The 14,021-nt window shown below is 50.4% G+C and overlaps 1 protein-coding gene across 3 annotated transcripts in view; it reads left to right on the top strand.

Moving 5' to 3' along the window:
* Positions 1-1,236: 1,236 nt before the first annotated feature.
* LOC144718673 (ubiquitin carboxyl-terminal hydrolase 25-like) overlaps positions 1,237-14,021 on the top strand; it is a 30,857-nt gene continuing 18,072 nt past the window's right edge. The window contains exons 1-9 of one of the 3 annotated variants that reach the window (XM_078594105.1): positions 1,237-1,322; positions 8,677-8,754; positions 9,577-9,700; positions 10,474-10,627; positions 11,185-11,404; positions 11,831-11,917; positions 12,859-12,996; positions 13,262-13,335; positions 13,780-13,856. In XM_078594105.1, the coding sequence (XP_078450231.1) occupies positions 1,254-1,322; positions 8,677-8,754; positions 9,577-9,700; positions 10,474-10,627; positions 11,185-11,404; positions 11,831-11,917; positions 12,859-12,996; positions 13,262-13,335; positions 13,780-13,856 (1,021 nt within the window). In that variant the 5' untranslated portion in view covers positions 1,237-1,253. The remainder of the gene's footprint in view (positions 1,323-8,676; positions 8,755-9,576; positions 9,701-10,473; positions 10,628-11,184; positions 11,405-11,830; positions 11,918-12,858; positions 12,997-13,261; positions 13,336-13,779; positions 13,857-14,021) is intronic. The other 2 variants (XM_078594106.1, XM_078594107.1) reach the window with 2 other exon arrangements.

The raw sequence follows: 14,021 nt of genomic DNA on the forward strand, positions 1-14,021 counted from the left end.
TTCGTCAATAACGCTGCCTTAAAAGGGGAAAAAACATAGCATAGCTGTCAACCCATACGGTGTGAGATAAATAAAAGCGTGTAAAAAGTAGAGGAAATGGCTATTATTCCCCACAAATTTTGCTTTTGTGACCGGGACTTGATGTGAACGAAAGACACAAATGCACACGTTCTCATTGAAAATGGGTACATTTCAAAATATCAGTCCTGGTCACAAAAGCACATTGTTAAATACACTCCTGCGGAGGGAGCTGGTAGGAACGTTGGGTTGCTCGGTCAATGCCCGACTGTGAGGGCGGGCACAAGCCGGCGTGAGTAGGTTAAACGTTGAGTTTTATAAGGGCACCACGGGGTGACCAGCCCCTCCCCACCCCCCACCCAGCCCCACCCTCCCCACCCAGCCCCATCCCTCCCACCCTCCCCACCCAGCCCATCCCCTCCCCACCCTCCCCTCTCCACCCAGCCCCTCCCCACCCAGTCCCTCCCCACCCAGCCCCTCCCCACCCTCCCCTCCCCACCCAGCCCCTCCCTGCACGACGAACGGACACAATAATCCCCTGTGGGCTGGTGGAACCAGGTGGTTCCTACTAGTATAACCATTTTCTGTACTTTTGAGGCATAAGCAATTAGGAAATAATACTTACTACCCGGGAAAATGTTTTTTGTCACACAATGTTATTATCGAGGCTTTACCCCCCCTCCGTTTCCGATGCTTACGCACGTGGGTTACCCCCTTCCCCCTCCATGCGTACGTACTCAATGGACGGCCCCTAAGGTCTGAATTGGTCTTTAACAAAGTAGGGCACCGATAAGGGGTTGACAGGTTCGTGACAGACAACGTTTCGAGCAACGGCTCCTTTCCCCGAAACGTCGCTCTATTTACATTTGAAGCCACTGCCGTTGACGCACGTGTTGAGGGTTTAGTGTCATCATCCTGTCACCGACGTCACGTCGTTGTTGACGTCATGTCGTTGCGCGTGCGCGCTTTCTGACGTCACGCCGTCTTCGACGTGACGCGCCCGGCGATCACGGCGGGCGCGTGACATCCCCAGAATTCACCTTGCGACGTGACTGCGTCACGACGTGCGATGCGGCTGCGTCACGCGCCTTACGCGCTGACGTCACGCACCTTACGCGCTGACGTCACGCGCCTTACGCGCTAGCGTCACGCGCCTTACGCGCTGACGTCACGCGCCTTACGCGCTGACGTCACGCCGTCTTCACCGCCCCCCACCCCCTGCCCCCCCCCGTCGCATGGCGGACAGGTCGCAGTGGACGGTCATGACTGTGGAGCACAGGGAGACGGCGGAGATCCCTTCCAGGGTGAGCGCGGCTTGCCTCCCCCCCTCACTCCTCGAGCCGCGACGCGGGATCTCTCCCTCCCCGCGCGGTGCCGACTCGGACGCGCTCCTGCGTCTCGTGGGCCGCCGTGGATGTGACTTTCTGTGGGGCGCCAACGATGCGGCCTAGTGCGCGCAGCCTGCCTGGATGGCGGGGGGGATTCCCGCAGATGAAACTAGTCGAGGGCGCCTTTACGACGGGCCCCGCGACATCGCATAACCCGTCGCTTGTTGTTGTTGTTGCTGCTGTCGGAAGTTGTTGGTGTTGTACAGCTTTGGGTGGCTTTGCAGGTGTTTGTGTTGTCAATCCCTGCGCAGTAGCAGCAGCGGCAAAGAGGGGGGATTTTGTTGAAGAGGTGCTGGTGAAGTTTGTGAGCGTGGAGATCACTGACGCGGGGTGGAGGCGAGCGAGAGTGTGCGTGTGTTTACGTGTGCGAGCGTGCATGCGTGTGCGAGTTAGGGTGTGTGTGTGTTGTTCCAGCGAGGGTGTAAGTACATTGTATGCATTTACGAGCGCGGGTTTAAGTGGCCGAGTACGGTTGTGTGTGTGTGTGCGTATGAGTGAATGTGTACTGTGTTTTGTAAGTGCGTAGTTGAGTGCGTGTGTTTGGCGTGTGATCGTTGGGGGAGTGAGTTGTACAGGTGATTGGGTGAGCGGATACGAGTGTGTGGGTATATGGGTCACAGGCGTGTATGTGTATGATGAGGTGGGTTTGTGGATGTATGTGTATAACAAGTGTGTGGATGCCAGTGTGTGTGGTTTTAAAGTGTGTGTGACAATGAGCACGTATTCTGGCGTGTGGGTGGTAAAGAGTGGTTATGTGCAAGTGAGTGGTTGCTAGCGAGTCGTGAATGTGTACGTTTGTGCGAGCCTATTCCTTTGGACGTGTATTCATCTGAAAGTCAATTATTTTGTGACTTGGTATGTGAGAATGGGAGTCCATGAGTATATGTAATGTTGATGTTGTTTGTGTGCATATATTAGAATGTGTAAACACGTACCCTTCCGATTGAAAAGGCTAACAAAATAAAACTTCAACACGTTCGTGAATAACACTTCCGTAAAGTTAAATAATAGGCGACGGTTTGGGCACTGGCCCTTCAGAGCACGTAAAAGGTTAAATAGGTGGAATCCGACTGTAAGGTAAATATCTACATTTGTAGATACTGTACTATATATTGTGAATACGTATCTGGAAAATGTGTGTATACATGTCATTACACTTTTAGTCGATTGTGTGGATATCTGTATGTATACTTCATACAGATTCCATACTGTATGAATATTTCATATAGATGTCTATTTACGTAAATGTAGTTTGTAGATTTATATATAATTGAGGCGTTACCATATGTAAATGCATGTACGTAGATCAATGCTTGGGTTGCATGATATTTCATGATTTGGCCACACGCAGCACCCAGTTTTAATTTGAATCTGAACCTGGTCTGAGCCTCGCTTAGGTAGGTCCAGCCTTCAATGAGAGCCTCTTGTGGTGTGTTTACATTAACAATTACGCCGCAAATGTGGTCTGTCTGACCTGCTGAATGCATGCCTGAACAAGTGTTCTCTAAAATTCACTTGTCATGCAGCCTCGCAAGCGAGATGAGGTATCCGCATAAATGTGGGTCATGTGCGTGTGTTGTGTATCTAGTGCTTCTGTGTACGGATATCATGAGTGAGTAACACGTAGGCGCTTAGGCAAGCACCCTTTGCATCAACATGTCTGGAGTTTGAGGAATAATGCCACGTTCACGAACCTTTTAATGAGCACGCGTGAGTCTGCATTTGAACACGTCACCACCACGCGAGTTCGCGATGTCCACACTGGGTTGGGCACACAATTTGCCGATTAACTGACTGCATTTTTCCCCGAAAAAATATCTTAACGAAACTTTGCTGAGTACCGTATGAGATTCCAGCTAGAAGGAAATGATGATAGAATTCAGCTGATGAATTCTTTCGTATCTGGTATTGAAACAACAACAAAAAGTGAAATATTTTATTTAAATTTATGATTTTCAAATTGTCAGCTGAAAATCTTAGATTTAGGTAGTTCTTAAAATGTAATGGACAAACGCATGCCTCAATATAGGATGAGCCAAAAGGCCTCATTATCCTCCATTGCCCTATCTCAGTCTCCAGAATGGTGCAGACGATTGAGTGGTTTACCCCATTGCTATCCACTGCAGGATATGTCCAGAGCTAGGCTCAACCAAATTAAGTGTCAAATCAAATTTATAGGATGGTCTCTTTTGTGCAGTCATCAGTGACTGCACTCAGACCATTACACTTACTGCTCACAACAACCTGGCTCCGTCCTGGATGGGAGCCCAAGTATTCGGAGCAGAATCTCAGTGTCGCTGGCTTTGTGCCCAGACATGGCCATTATGAGCCATCCTTAAGACAATCGGTGGCCTCTTTCATTTGAGTTTGGTTTTCCAGTTGGGATTATATATGTAGTTTGTAATTGGAAGGTAAGGGAATTACTTATTTTATGTTTGGATTTTGGGTTGCGCTTGTCTTTATGTTGTTGGTCGTCTGATTTAATCTGCTTTCTCCTCACTCACCCTGTCTCGCTCTCAATCCCATTCTCCCGCTATCAGTCTCCACTTCATATCTATTTCTCTACCATTATCGTTAAAGTCCTCTCCATCCCAATTCCTGTTTCACCCGATTGCCAATTCCCTGTCCTCCCCTGTTTCTCTGTCTTTCCATCTCTCCCTCTCTCCTCACTCCTGTGTCTTGCTTCCCTTCTCTCCTTAGTATCCCAATCTTTACCTTGCACCCTCTGTCCCCTTCACCACTTGTTTTCTGTCCTCTCTCTGAGCTACACGTGTGGCCCTGATGAGTGACGTGCGGGTGTGCGGGGTCACTTACAGCCCCGCACTATTATTAGCACTGTGACAAGTGTGCATGAGTATGGAATGTGTGTGTGAGTGTCCGTTTGCATGTGTGTGTATGTATGTGCGTGAGTAAGCATGTGTGTGTATATGTGTGTGGTTGTGTGTGAGTGTGCAGATTGTGTGACTGAGTATCCGTACGCACGTGATGGTACATGCTTGTCCAACTGATATGTATGTGTGTTGTGGGGAGCGGTAGCGCGGTGGATTAGATTGCTGTGCCACCAACCCAGCGACACGCGTTCTATCCCCTTTCATAGCCAACATCAGTGCTGAATATTTTAACTGATCCTGGGCCTCCCCTAGGCCGTAAATGAGTATCTGGTGCAGTGTAAAAACATCAACACTTGGCGAAACAAAGACGACCAGGCGTGGTGTTGGCCACTTACCCCCTTGTGTGCTGTGTTGGCCTTGATAGGTGCTCCCTAACAGCACTTGCCCCAAAATTCTGTTGAAGGCTGTCGGGGAGACCTTTGTCTGTTTGCTGTGTGAGTAAGCATGTGGTTATATGTGTGTGTGAGATTGTGTGTGTAGAGTCTATGAGCGATATAGATACGTGACTGCACATGCTTATCCAATATGTGTGTGTTTGGTCATTAAGTGAGAGCGATTCTGAGTTTATGAGTCTGTGCGTGTGGCGAGTGGCTTTGTAGTGGTTGGCACACTAAGCTAAAATCTCAGAGAGCTGGGTTCAATACCTGACAATAAACAACATGAGTGGAAAGTGGCATATGAATGAAGCTGTCCTGGACCTCTCCAGAAACAATTCAGCATTCAGTGAGTATGTAGTGCAGTGAGTGGACATCTTTACAGAGGATACATCAGAGGCAGCGTGCGTTTGTTGGCCGCAAACACCGCCCTGTATAATTGCTTGTATCTTTTGTCCCCGCAGTTAATAAATGTTAATGGAGAATCCCGATGTTAAATGTACACAAGTGTTAATTCGTGTATGTCGTGTGTGGGTTGGAGTGAATGCAGGAGTTGAGTGTGCATAATGAATGTGGGTGTTTTTGAGTGTGTGTCTCCCGTGATAACGGTGCTATATTTATACAGCGATCACAGAAGCAGCAGGATATCTCAGCTGCTTCGTAATTGCTGGGTCCGCGCTGCTGATGCCCTGAGTTTGATTCCTGGACTCTTGCCTGGTAATGAGAATAACGCAGCTCTCGTGTGGACTGTGTTTGGTGGTCTCAGTCCGGTCGCTAGGAGTTTTAATGATTCACCTGTCTCGCAGTTTGATGAATTGAAGCATTTCATGGAATTCGGGGTCATAATTCAATTTGACGATCAATTTTCTTTTTTAACACCGCGCTAAGTGTAACAGCGGCTAGCGACTGCGGGGGGTCACTTGAACTCATTACGTACAACATTTATACGAATCAAGAACATTGATTCTTACACACGGGATTCGATGCAAGCATCGTGAACTTTTGAAGTCGATTTTATTAATCGACGAATCACCCCTAGCAGTCGCGCATGGCTGGCCTACAATTGTACACTTTAAACATTTTACCCATTCATACAATTGAGTTCATCTCAGAGGGCTTCATTTGGTAACCTCTCTCTCATTTGAGTGCTTGCATGGAGCACTTGGTGGCTGTGTAAGATATGCCCACGAACGATTATTGGCAAGGACCTGGGGTGCCTCCCTTACCCAGGCCTCTGAGCTAAAACCACTCTTGTTCTTTTCATGAAGAGAGCCTCTGCAAAAATTAGTAATGGTATTTAAAAATTAACAAACTTTATATATACAGTACACAATTACTTTATACAGCCCTAAAGCACGGTCATGGAGAATGTGGGATGGTTGAGAGGAAAGGGGATGAAGAGGTAGGGCAAGGATAGAGACGAGCAGGGAGTAAGAGACCAGGGGAGATGGGTAGAGAGCATTTATTTGAATGTGGCTTTTTGTTGCGCTTGATTGTAATAGTCTCTAACATTTTGGCTTTTTTGTTTTAGTTGCAAGGAGCTATTACTGCCGTCACCGTCATGTATGTGCTATATATATAGAGTCTGCAGCTCATTAGGGCTGCCTAGCTATAAATACATCCTCTATGAAGAACCAAAGGCATCTAATGACGCCTAAATATGTACAGTGACATTAGAGGGCTTCTCCCAGTATATTTTATCTTATGTGCTATCTTAAACAAAATCCTCTCTTACACAAACACTTATAGACATTTTGTGAATGTGATTTGCTACCACTGGCAGCTTAAAAATTAATAACCTGTTTAAAATATCCGCATGAAGTACTTTTTAAGTTGTGAACAATTGCGTCTGCTAATAATATGTAATTTTACACTGCTGACAAGCATGGCGGTGTGTGCCCGTACCTACTGGGACACAACCGCTTCAGTAATAATTATAGTTTTAAAATAAAAGAAACCTTCACTGGAAACTTATTTCAGATCCGTTTGTTGGGGCACTTGGTGGCTCGTAGGCTTCCGCGCTAAGCCGGCATCACCAACAGCCTAGGTTCGAATCCAAGTTTTAAACGTCCGTGGTTTAACACGCAGCTCTCAAGTTTAGCAAGTTGGTTTCAATCCGGCCACCAATGGCCGCACAAAAATGATACTCGCGATTTTTTTTATTATTTACATGAAATTTGATCATTAGGAGCAGCTAGTAATCGAACTAGCGCAACTCAAAATATGTAAAATGTATAATTGACAGTGCAGTTAATCTGCAATCCGGATAATCCGCCCACGGTTAATAGAGAGATAACTGTGGTTCTGTGAAGGTCTCTTGTGCAGCCATTCTTGGGCACATGATATTGCGCTACCGTGAGGTTTCCAAATGGTTTCTGTGTCTCGTGACATAACGCCGAGAGCGCGCTGGGAATAACATCGTGAAAAAATACAACACAAATATAAGAACTGGCAGTTACCATGAGTTGCCTAAGCTGAGTATTAATCCTAAGCTTCAGTGGGAACACCCAGACTGAAATGACCACATTGAGGCACTCTATGGATATTTGTATGGGTTTTAGGAGAGATGCGTTCTACACCGGCTTGAACAGCTGCCCTGTTAAGTTTCCTTTTGGTGTTTGGTTTCCATTGCTGAGTGAGTTGAGGGTCGCCCGTGAATTAATAGCTCCCGCCTGTTTCTTTCGTCCCATCTCACTCTGCTCCCCTCCCCGTGCCCTCTGCTCCAGCCACGAAGGCCCCAGTCAACATGTGCTCAATGGAGCGATCGCTTCTTCTCCTCTGGCAGTCCCACTGTCTGGAGCTCCCCACCCCCCCCTGTGTCTCTGTCCTTCCCGGTGTCTTTAGGCCCACCAACGTGGTACTGTACTTTAATAACAGAGCATGGTCTCTCTCTGTGCCATAAAACATTTAGGTCTTTCAACCACAAGGCCTTCCCAACCAATGTGTTCTGGCAGTATTTGCGAAGTGAAATAAGCACCAGACTAGTTTAAATTGTCAGCCTTATCACCAAGGTGTGGGTCTATTATTATATACTATATGTCGCCTAATTATTTTCTGGTCACTCCATACTATCCCATTGCTCGCATCATGATGAGAAAGTTATTTAATCTGTGGTTATCTGCCAAATAGGCTTTCAGGTGCTGGGCCTGACCAAATTTCTGTAAAGTCAATGGTGACCAGGCTGAGAGCGGTAAACACACCGCTCATGAGAACCTGGTTTAGTCTCAACACAAGATTGAATCTATTGTTTTGAATTATTAGTCGTAGTATTGTTTTTCCCAGGAAAGCCGGACTGAGTCTCATGGCCTGATGGTCCTGCCAAGTGTTCACAGTCAGGATCAATGGTTACTAGGTCTAATTAAAATTGAGAAATGTGCAGGTAATTTTTTCAAATTCGGACCATGACGCCAACACACAAGGGGCCCACTCTTGCAAATGACGTCACAGGAACTTTTAACGTCCACTTTGAAGCAGACGGCACGTATTCTTCCGGTCAATTACACCTGCAGTGATAGTAGTACACCTGCAGTGTTAATTAGGACGGCTGCAGGATTGGAAACACGGACCTCTGCAACAAGCGGAGAAAGCGCTACGGCTGGGCCTTGCCACCGCCCGTAACATGTGTGGTGTGGTGTGCTGTGCTGTGGTTGGTGTGCGTTTGACGTGGTGTGCGTGGAGACCGGTTGTGTAGCGGTTCACGCGTTGCGCATCGAACCGCGAAGCCCGAGTTGTCAATAAAGGTGGCGAATATATGAAGCGGTCCTGGGCCTTCCCTAGGTCGACTCGACCTTAAATGAGGATCTGATGCGGTGTGCAGAACGTCATCACCGGGGAAGCAAAGGCAGGCGGGCAGGCGTGGTACTGGCCACACCGACCCCCCTTCGTGCCATACCGGCCTTCATAGGTTCTCGCGAATAGCACTTGTCACAAAAGTCTGTGTATAGCTATACCGGGGACCTTTGTCTTTGTGACGTGGCGTGTGTGTGTGTGTGGTTTGTATTGCAGAATAATCAGATCATCCTGAATCAGCTGAGAGAGATCACGGGCAACAGTGATGTCATCGCTTTACAGCAAGCGCTGCAGGTGATCCATCGCCGACATCAATAGCATTACCATCACCCCTCCCTCCCTCCCTCCCTCCCTCCCTCCCTCCCTCCCTCCCTCCCTCCCTCCCTCCCTCCCTCCCTCCCTCCCTCCCTCCCTCCCTTCCTCCCTCCCACAACATCGCCATCACCTCTTCCTCCTCCCTCCCTCCCACAACATCGCCAGCAACAGCACCAGCATCGTTCCCCCGCACCTCCGATTAGCATGGTTGGCTGCATATGGTGCGAAAGAAGTTCTACATACATACAACATCGCCATCACCTCTTCATCCTACCGCCCACACCATCATCAACAACAGCACCCTAATTGTCTCTTTTTAACAACAACAACAACACACAATGAACCAAAAGGTCTTCCTTCCATTGTATCACTTAAATCAGTGTTGAATGAACGTCGGCACGAAGGAGACAAATGTGGCTGGGCGTGGTGTTGCCTGTGTGCTGGCCTTTATAAGTGTACGCGAACAGCACTTGCCCCTACACGCCACTCATATGTGGCTAAATCATTGTTTTGTGTACTTGCTTTTAATTGTAAGCATGCGTGATTTTGTGCGTGTGGGCACGTGCATGTGCGTGCATGTGCGTGCATGTGTGTTTGTACAAGCGTGTATGTGTGTGTGTTTGTGTGCGAGCGTGCTTGTACACTTGTGTGTATGCGTGCTCTCGTGTATGTGTGCATGTGTGTGTACTGGCCTTCATAGGGAGCTCGCTAACCGCACTTGCCCCGACAGTCTGTGAAGGCTATATGGGCGGATCTTTTGTTTTATGTTCATGTGAACTGTACGTGTGTGTACATGTTCAGGCCGCGCAGGGGGATGTGTCCCAGGCCGTCGCGTTGCTCACGGAGACGCCCAATCAAAACGCGGGCTGCGCACTCTCATCCAGCCAATCGCATCGCTCGCTCCCCGGCCAATCGCAGAGCAGCAGTGAGTATGGCATTTCATCTGGTTAGGTGTGTTTACAGGCGTGACTGCACACTCGTATAATCCATTGTTTCAAAGCACAAAGGCTGGTGAGTCGTGCATATTGATGAAACTCCCAAACCGGCTGTGCTGTGAGATGGGCAGGAGATGGCAGTACAGGAAGTGGGTTTCTGATCCCGCCTGTGTGGACATTTGAGTGTTTTACTCCCACATGCTTGGGTTTGAATGCGCCAATTTCCTATCACAGCCAAAACACTTCATGTAGAATGAGCCAAACAGCACAATACAAATATACTTCAGACAAACATTGCATTAATGTTATGATAATGTGTGCCATTGCAATTGCTGTTAATGGTGCAGGATTCTATGGCTTTTTACCAATGTGTTCTTGATTTGGAACAGATGCAATGGGGGGCTGCCCACGTGCCCAGATTAGGCCGAGAGTTGCTTTCCATGATGCATGTGCCGTAAGCTGTCTGTAAGTGTGCATCTGAGCCTTGAGTAGCTGAGAATGATTGTAGTTTATCGTCTTCCGGGTTATGTGTCAACAACCCTCCCTTATGTTGTGTCAGCCTTAAATGAGTACCTGGTGAGATGTGCAAGCATCACCACTGAGGAGACTAAGGCGACTGGGTGTGATGCTCGGCACACCACCCCGTCGTGTGCTGTGCCGGCCTTCATAGGTGCTCGCCTATAGCACTTACCCCAAAAGTCTGTTGCGGCTTTACAGGGGATCATTGTCTCATATGTACAAGTGTGTGTGTGTATAAGTGTAGACGTGTGTGCGTGTGCGGGCGAGCAAGCAGGCGTGATTGACCTCACGGGCGACGACAAGGATGACCTGCAGCGCGCCATCGCCCTGAGCCTGCAGGAGACGAGCGAGCGCGCCGTCAGGGCCGACCTCACCACCGAGGAGCAGGACATCAGCCGGTGCGGCACCTTTCACCGCATTCATCCTGCCTCGGGGGCATTTGGAATTTCCACCGCCGGCTTGAGGAAAAAAAAAAACGCAATGGCAACGAGCACCGTGCCACCGTATTTTGCAGGGGGAGACGCTGGCGCCATTTGAGCAGCAATGGCAAAATACGGCCTCCTGGGGTCACGAGCCGCACGGCTGATCCTCCAACCCGGACGTAACAGCGCGCGCTTCCGTCCCGCGCCCTCGCGTGCTCCATTAATCCTACGGGCAACGTGTCCAGCGCGTGCACAGCAGACAAGCGTGCACTTGCTGAACTTCGAACTTGAACTTCTTGCGCACCGTACGCAGCCACGCGCGTGCTAATGGGAGGCGAAACAGGACCTACGCGTCCTGGGTGCCGCAAACTGATTTCTTCCGGTCCGTGACAACACGGACGATGGGAACGTCCTCGGTGCTCAGATGTGACATCTCCCACAATCGTACCCGAATTCGCGGCGATGGTGAAGATCGTGGCGCCACCGTGACCCGTTGACCAATGGTGGCGCCGTTGCGGCGGTGGTGGGCGCAGGGTGCTGGAGGAGAGCCTGGCGGAGGCATCGGGCCCCGGAGGAGTGAAGCGCAAGCGCGACTCCCCGTGCGCTTGCTCGTGCCCGCGAGAGGCCGATGGTGCCAGCGGCGGCGGCGGCGCAGTGGAGGGGGACGTGGCCGTGTCGGCCGTGCGCGCGCCGGGGGCCCCCGTTGGGCTCAAGAACGTGGGCAACACCTGCTGGTTCAGCGCCGTCGTGCAGGTGAGCTCGCGCGCGCGTGTGTTCACGTGCCGAGCCGTGGCGCAGCGGTTGGCACTGCACCGCGTTACGAACGCGGTATTTCCGAGTTAGAATTCCGCTCGCAATTAATAACAGTGGCGAATATATGAACTGGTCCTAGGCCTTCCCGAGGTTGACACGACATTAAATGAGTACCCGATGCGGTGTGTAAAACATTATCAGCAGAGGCGGACCAGGCATGCTGTTGGCCACCCACCCCCTCATGTGCCGTGTACCGGCTTTTGTAGGCTAACAGCTCTTGCCCCAACAGTTTGTTAAAGGCTACGTGAGGGATCTTCGTTATTTGTGTTCGTGTGCTGTGCCATGACAAATAATAGTGTTGTAACGCTGCCGCGGCGTAGCGGTTGGCACACTGAACCTGCGACGCTGATGTCCCCGTGTCCCCAGTCTCTGTTCAACCTGCCTGGGTTCCGCCGTCTCATCCTCGGATTCACCCTCCCAGACTCTCGGCTCCAGAACCCGCAGTCGGAAAATGCAAGTCTCACGCTCACACGCACGCACACATGCACGCACACACGCACGCACACACGCACGCACACATTCGCTGCAAACGGGTGCCAGGGTGACGCAGCGGTAAGGCTTGCCCTCACGGATGAACGAGCCTGGGTTCGATTCCTGACTGGGGTGCCTCTTTGTGTGTAGTTTACATTGTGTGTCCCCCCCCCCTTCCTGCATGGGTTTTATCCAGGTTCTCCATTTCCCTCCCGATGCACAAATCAAACCGTACAAACTAACTTGTTGTTGGCCAAACATCCCAATGCTGAAAATCTGCCTGCAGATTCCTCAATTGGGATTACACCCAGCGGCATCATCACCCCCCACTTCTGCAAACAAAAATATCGGCAGGACCCTCTTCACAAAGAGTCTTGAGACTTGCTGAGGGTTTCCTGGCTTGACAAGCGTAATAATACCCGCGTACACACTCGCACATTCGCTTATTCACTCGCTTACACAATAGCTGCGACACTGTTTGCATGCATACATACTTATACACTCCCATTTACACACTGATAAAGAACTCCCCACTTGGACAACGCATGTCTCCGCACTCGATTACGCAATCACTAACACACTCACTGATTGGCAGATGTACCACATGTGCTCTCCACTGTCACACACTCAGACACTTAAATACATAAACATTCATTATTTTTATCATATCCTGCGATAGGTGTGTGTATCTCCTCTTGTTCCCACGTGTATCCGCCCCTCCTCCACCACCACATGTCTCTTTGCTTGTCCCCGTGTCTCTCAGCATATACCCAACAGAAGCACGTGGGGCTGTGTCCTCATGTCCCCACGTGTACGCATGTTTCCCCCGGCGTGTCCCCCACAGGAGCGCGTGGGGCCATATCCTCGTGTCCCCAAGTGTACTCACGTGTCCCCCGCGTGTCCCCCCGGCGTGTCCCCCACAGGAGCGCGTGGGCCTGTGCTTCATGCGGGAGCTGCGCGTGCTCTTTGCCCTCATGGTCGGCTCCGTGCGAGGCTTCGTCGACCCCTCCCCCGCCGTCCACATCCTCAAGGGGGCCTTCCGGGGCGCGGACACCCAGCAGGTGCACCCCCGGGAAGAGTCGAGGGAGGGGACCCGAGTCCGAGATTCAGATCCAGGAGACGTGGTCTCAAGGCTAATGTCTGAGACACGGATCCAGGAGTCTGGGCCTCCTTGTCTTTCCAAATCTCCATGGGTTCCTTTTTCTCTCTTTTGCTGCCCATTATTTTTGCGTCTTCTTGTCTCTGTGTCCCATGTCCAATTATTATGTTTTCTCTGTGCCCTTAAGTGTCCCCGTGTTTGCGTGTGCCTCGTTTTCTTGTCCTCAGGATGTCAGCGAGTTCACCCACAAGCTGCTCGACTGGCTTGAGGATGCCTTTAGAATCTCGGCTGAAGAAAGCAGGTACAGAGGCACACTTGAGGACACATGCACGCACAAGGTTGCACGCAGCCGAGTACACACACACACACAAAGCTCTCAACTTAACTACAACAACCGCCGTTTGCCACTAAGTGACAGTTACGTCACCATGGCGCTTGTGCACTTTGAGGCCACGTCAAGTGTCGAAAATGCTCACTGCTGGTAGGAGGTCATGGGACATACCCAGGTGCCATGGGTTGACTGACTGACATGTATACACATACCAGTAGACAAACAAACACACACACACACCACGATTGTATAATTGCGTAAAATTATTTAAGCACCCGGCGGGCGCGCGCGCGAGGATACGTTCAAGTGGTGCTCCACGCACACAGATGGTTGCGCTCACGTGGGAACACGCGCAGAGGCTGTGCTGCTGCCGTGAGTGACGCTGTGGCTCTGTGTGCTGCCCGGCTGCTGTAGGGACGACTCTCTGAAGACCGTCAACCCTATGGTCGACCTCTTCTATGGCCGAGCGCGCTCCATCGGCACCAATCAGGGTCCGGCACCCTCCCCCGCCCCAAACCCAACTTCTACCCCGCACCTACGCCTAATCTTAACCCAGAACACAGCCCTTATCCCCTCACCAGACACCTATTGTTAACCTTGCCACCACTAACCCCCAACCCTAGCCTACCAATAACCCAACACCCATTCCGATCCTT

The sequence above is a fragment of the Lampetra planeri genome, chromosome 5, assembly GCF_965212315.1.
Source record: "Lampetra planeri chromosome 5, kcLamPlan1.2.h2, whole genome shotgun sequence".
Lineage (NCBI taxonomy): Eukaryota > Metazoa > Chordata > Hyperoartia > Petromyzontiformes > Petromyzontidae > Lampetra > Lampetra planeri.